This window comes from Entamoeba invadens, assembly GCF_000330505.1.
Source record: "Entamoeba invadens IP1 unplaced genomic scaffold scaff_1105074726041, whole genome shotgun sequence".
NCBI lineage: Eukaryota > Evosea > Mastigamoebida > Endamoebidae > Entamoeba > Entamoeba invadens.
In genome coordinates this window covers 12812-15479 of record NW_004440401.1, presented here as the reverse complement: position 1 = coordinate 15479, position 2668 = coordinate 12812, and the positions used below count along the sequence as shown (strand labels likewise).

Below are 2668 nucleotides of genomic sequence, written 5' to 3'. Positions count from 1 at the left end.
TATTGTACTGGTTGTAATGACGTTTTTCTTTCAATTTAGGAAAATGAAATATGTGAGAATAATACAAAGAATTGTAAAGTAACTACATTAAATGGTAAGTGTAATTTATGTCAAGAAAACACGTTTTATAATTACGAACAACAAACTTGTGTTCAACAAAATTATTCAATTGATAATTGTAGTCTAATGAATTTTGATAATGATCGTTGTATAAGTTGTCAAATGGGATTTTTTGAACAAAAGAATATCTATGTTAAATGTCCAAACAATTGTAAAAACAGTTATGACAAAAATAACTGTATTCTCTGTGAGACTGAATATTTTCTTTATAACAAAATGTGTTTGTCTAATTCCACTGTAACTAGTAATTGCAAAAGGCTCATTCAAAGTAGTTCAATGTGTGCATTGTGCGAAAACAAGTATTATAGAAATGTTAATAAAAATTGTGATAATTGTTTACAAGGTTGTAAAAATTGTTACACAAAAGACAGATGCATTTCTTGTGAAAAAGACCACTTTTTAACAACAAACTCGAGCGCATGTTTGTCATTTGATTTACTTTCAAATTGTTTACAAAAAACACAAAGTGGATGTTTGCAATGTTCTGAAGGGTATTTCGTACTCGACCAAATTTGTGTTTTGTGTTCTTTCAAAAACTCAAATTGTGAAAAATGCAATCCAAATTTTTTTGTACTTCATGTAAAAAGAATTATATTTTATCATCAACTTCACAATGTGTTTCAATGAATGTTGTGAGAAATTGCATTGAAGTAGTCAATTCAGAATGTTTTCAATGTTCATTCTGGCACAATCCAAGTGAGAATGGTTTATCTTGTTATACACAAATAGTTAGGTGGGTTATATTAATTTGTGTCATCGTTGCATTGTTGATATTAACAACAGTTATTATATTGGTTGTTATATTGTTTGTGAAAATATTCAATCATTTAAAACATAAAAATCAAAGCCGTCATATGTGTCTTTTCACAATGAATAAATCAAATGTTCAATTCGAAAAAAGTGAAATTGACGGTCTTGTTTTAAACAAAAGAGAAATTCGTTTTTCGAATAATGATATATATGAAAATAAAATCCCAATTTATAAACTAACTCGTGAGTTGAATGTACACTTTTTTCAAAAAAGCAGTCATCGAATACTTTTTATATTTTTAATGTTATTGTGATAACACCTTAAGTATACTTTTCTTAAAGCTAAGCTTTTGTTTTTTGAAAATTTCATAAATAAAATATATTTTGATTAAAATAGTTATTGATTTTATCAGCTTTTTGAAATAATATATTTTAAAACCAGTCACTTATTTTTCAAAACAATAATCCTGTTATTTATATTTTAAAGTGCGTTTTTAATTCTTAAAATTTATAAAGAAAAATGTTTTTTGAAGATCGTTTTTTAATTTTTTACAAAAATAAAACTAATAGAATTAATTTTAAAAAATACTTCCCTAAAACAATAAACATAATAAAAGCAAAAACAAAGGACACTTTAGTTGTGACTCTTATTTTTTTATATTTGTATGTTCTAAATTAAAAACAAAATTGTCTTTTTAAATATATCAAACAATGTATTGATTATGTAATTTATTTGTTTTATTTTTTATTATTTTGAATAAACAACAACATTTACCAAAATGTTGAAAGTCGTTGATAAACTGATAGTATTATGTTATTAATTATAACAATTCAACTATTATAACAAGAAAATAATATAAGATTAAATAATCAAATCGAGTTTAAAGTAAGTAAAATATTAAGAAAATACATATTATTATAATACAAGTTTGAAATTATGACATTTTCGTTATTTGAAATTAATTTATTATATTAAATTTTTACTATTATTATAATTAACGAAAAATTGTTGTTTTTATACGACAGATTAAGCAAACTAAAATGAATAATATAAATAACAACATTTAAAAAGTGATTTTAATTAAATTTTAAATGGTTTGAGTTTGGATTATTTATTCTCATAATAAACCAATATGAGAATAAAAATCATTTTTCAAAATATATTAAAATGAATTAAACATTTGAATATTAAAAGTTATACTAAAAATAACAATTGTTTTTATTATTTATGTTTGGGAAAAAATGTAAAAATTAAAGGAAATAAAAAATTAAAAATAGAACATGTTTTGTTAATTTAAAAATAAGAAATAATATATAGATTTAAAATTTAATATTTTTCTTAATTTTGACGAAAACAATTAATTTATTATAAAATTTAATATAACAAATTTGTATATAATATTTTAAATATAAGTTTGAAAATATACAGAGTATTTTCCTTAATTTAAATAATAATGCAAATATAAACATAATTTAAAAAATTGAATTATTAAGAATTAATAAAAATAATTAAACATAATAAATTTTTCATAAAATAAAAATAAAAAAATTGAAATGAAAAAATATTATAATAATATTTACAAAAATTGTAAAGGAAATAAAATTTATTCGAAAAAATATATAATAAAAACTGTAAAATAGAACAACAAATTAAATTGTTTAAAACACTTAGTCGTAAAAATGAACCTGAAAGTGTGAAAACACTTAGTCGTAACAAATGAACCTGAAAGTGTTTAAATCATAAAATCAATATTATAATGAATAATTCATTATATTTCATACAAATAATCATTATAAT

At 20.6% G+C, this 2668-nt stretch overlaps 1 protein-coding gene across 1 annotated transcript; it reads left to right on the top strand.

Moving 5' to 3' along the window:
* Positions 1-69: 69 nt before the first annotated feature.
* Positions 70-1549, top strand: EIN_510190 (hypothetical protein; the record flags this gene model as incomplete). Its single annotated transcript, XM_004256939.1, has 3 exons — positions 70-735; positions 822-1174; positions 1387-1549. Coding segments are annotated over 3 exons (1182 nt in total), but the record flags the coding sequence as incomplete, so codon positions are not given.
* Between the last annotated feature and the right edge of the window lie 1119 nt (positions 1550-2668).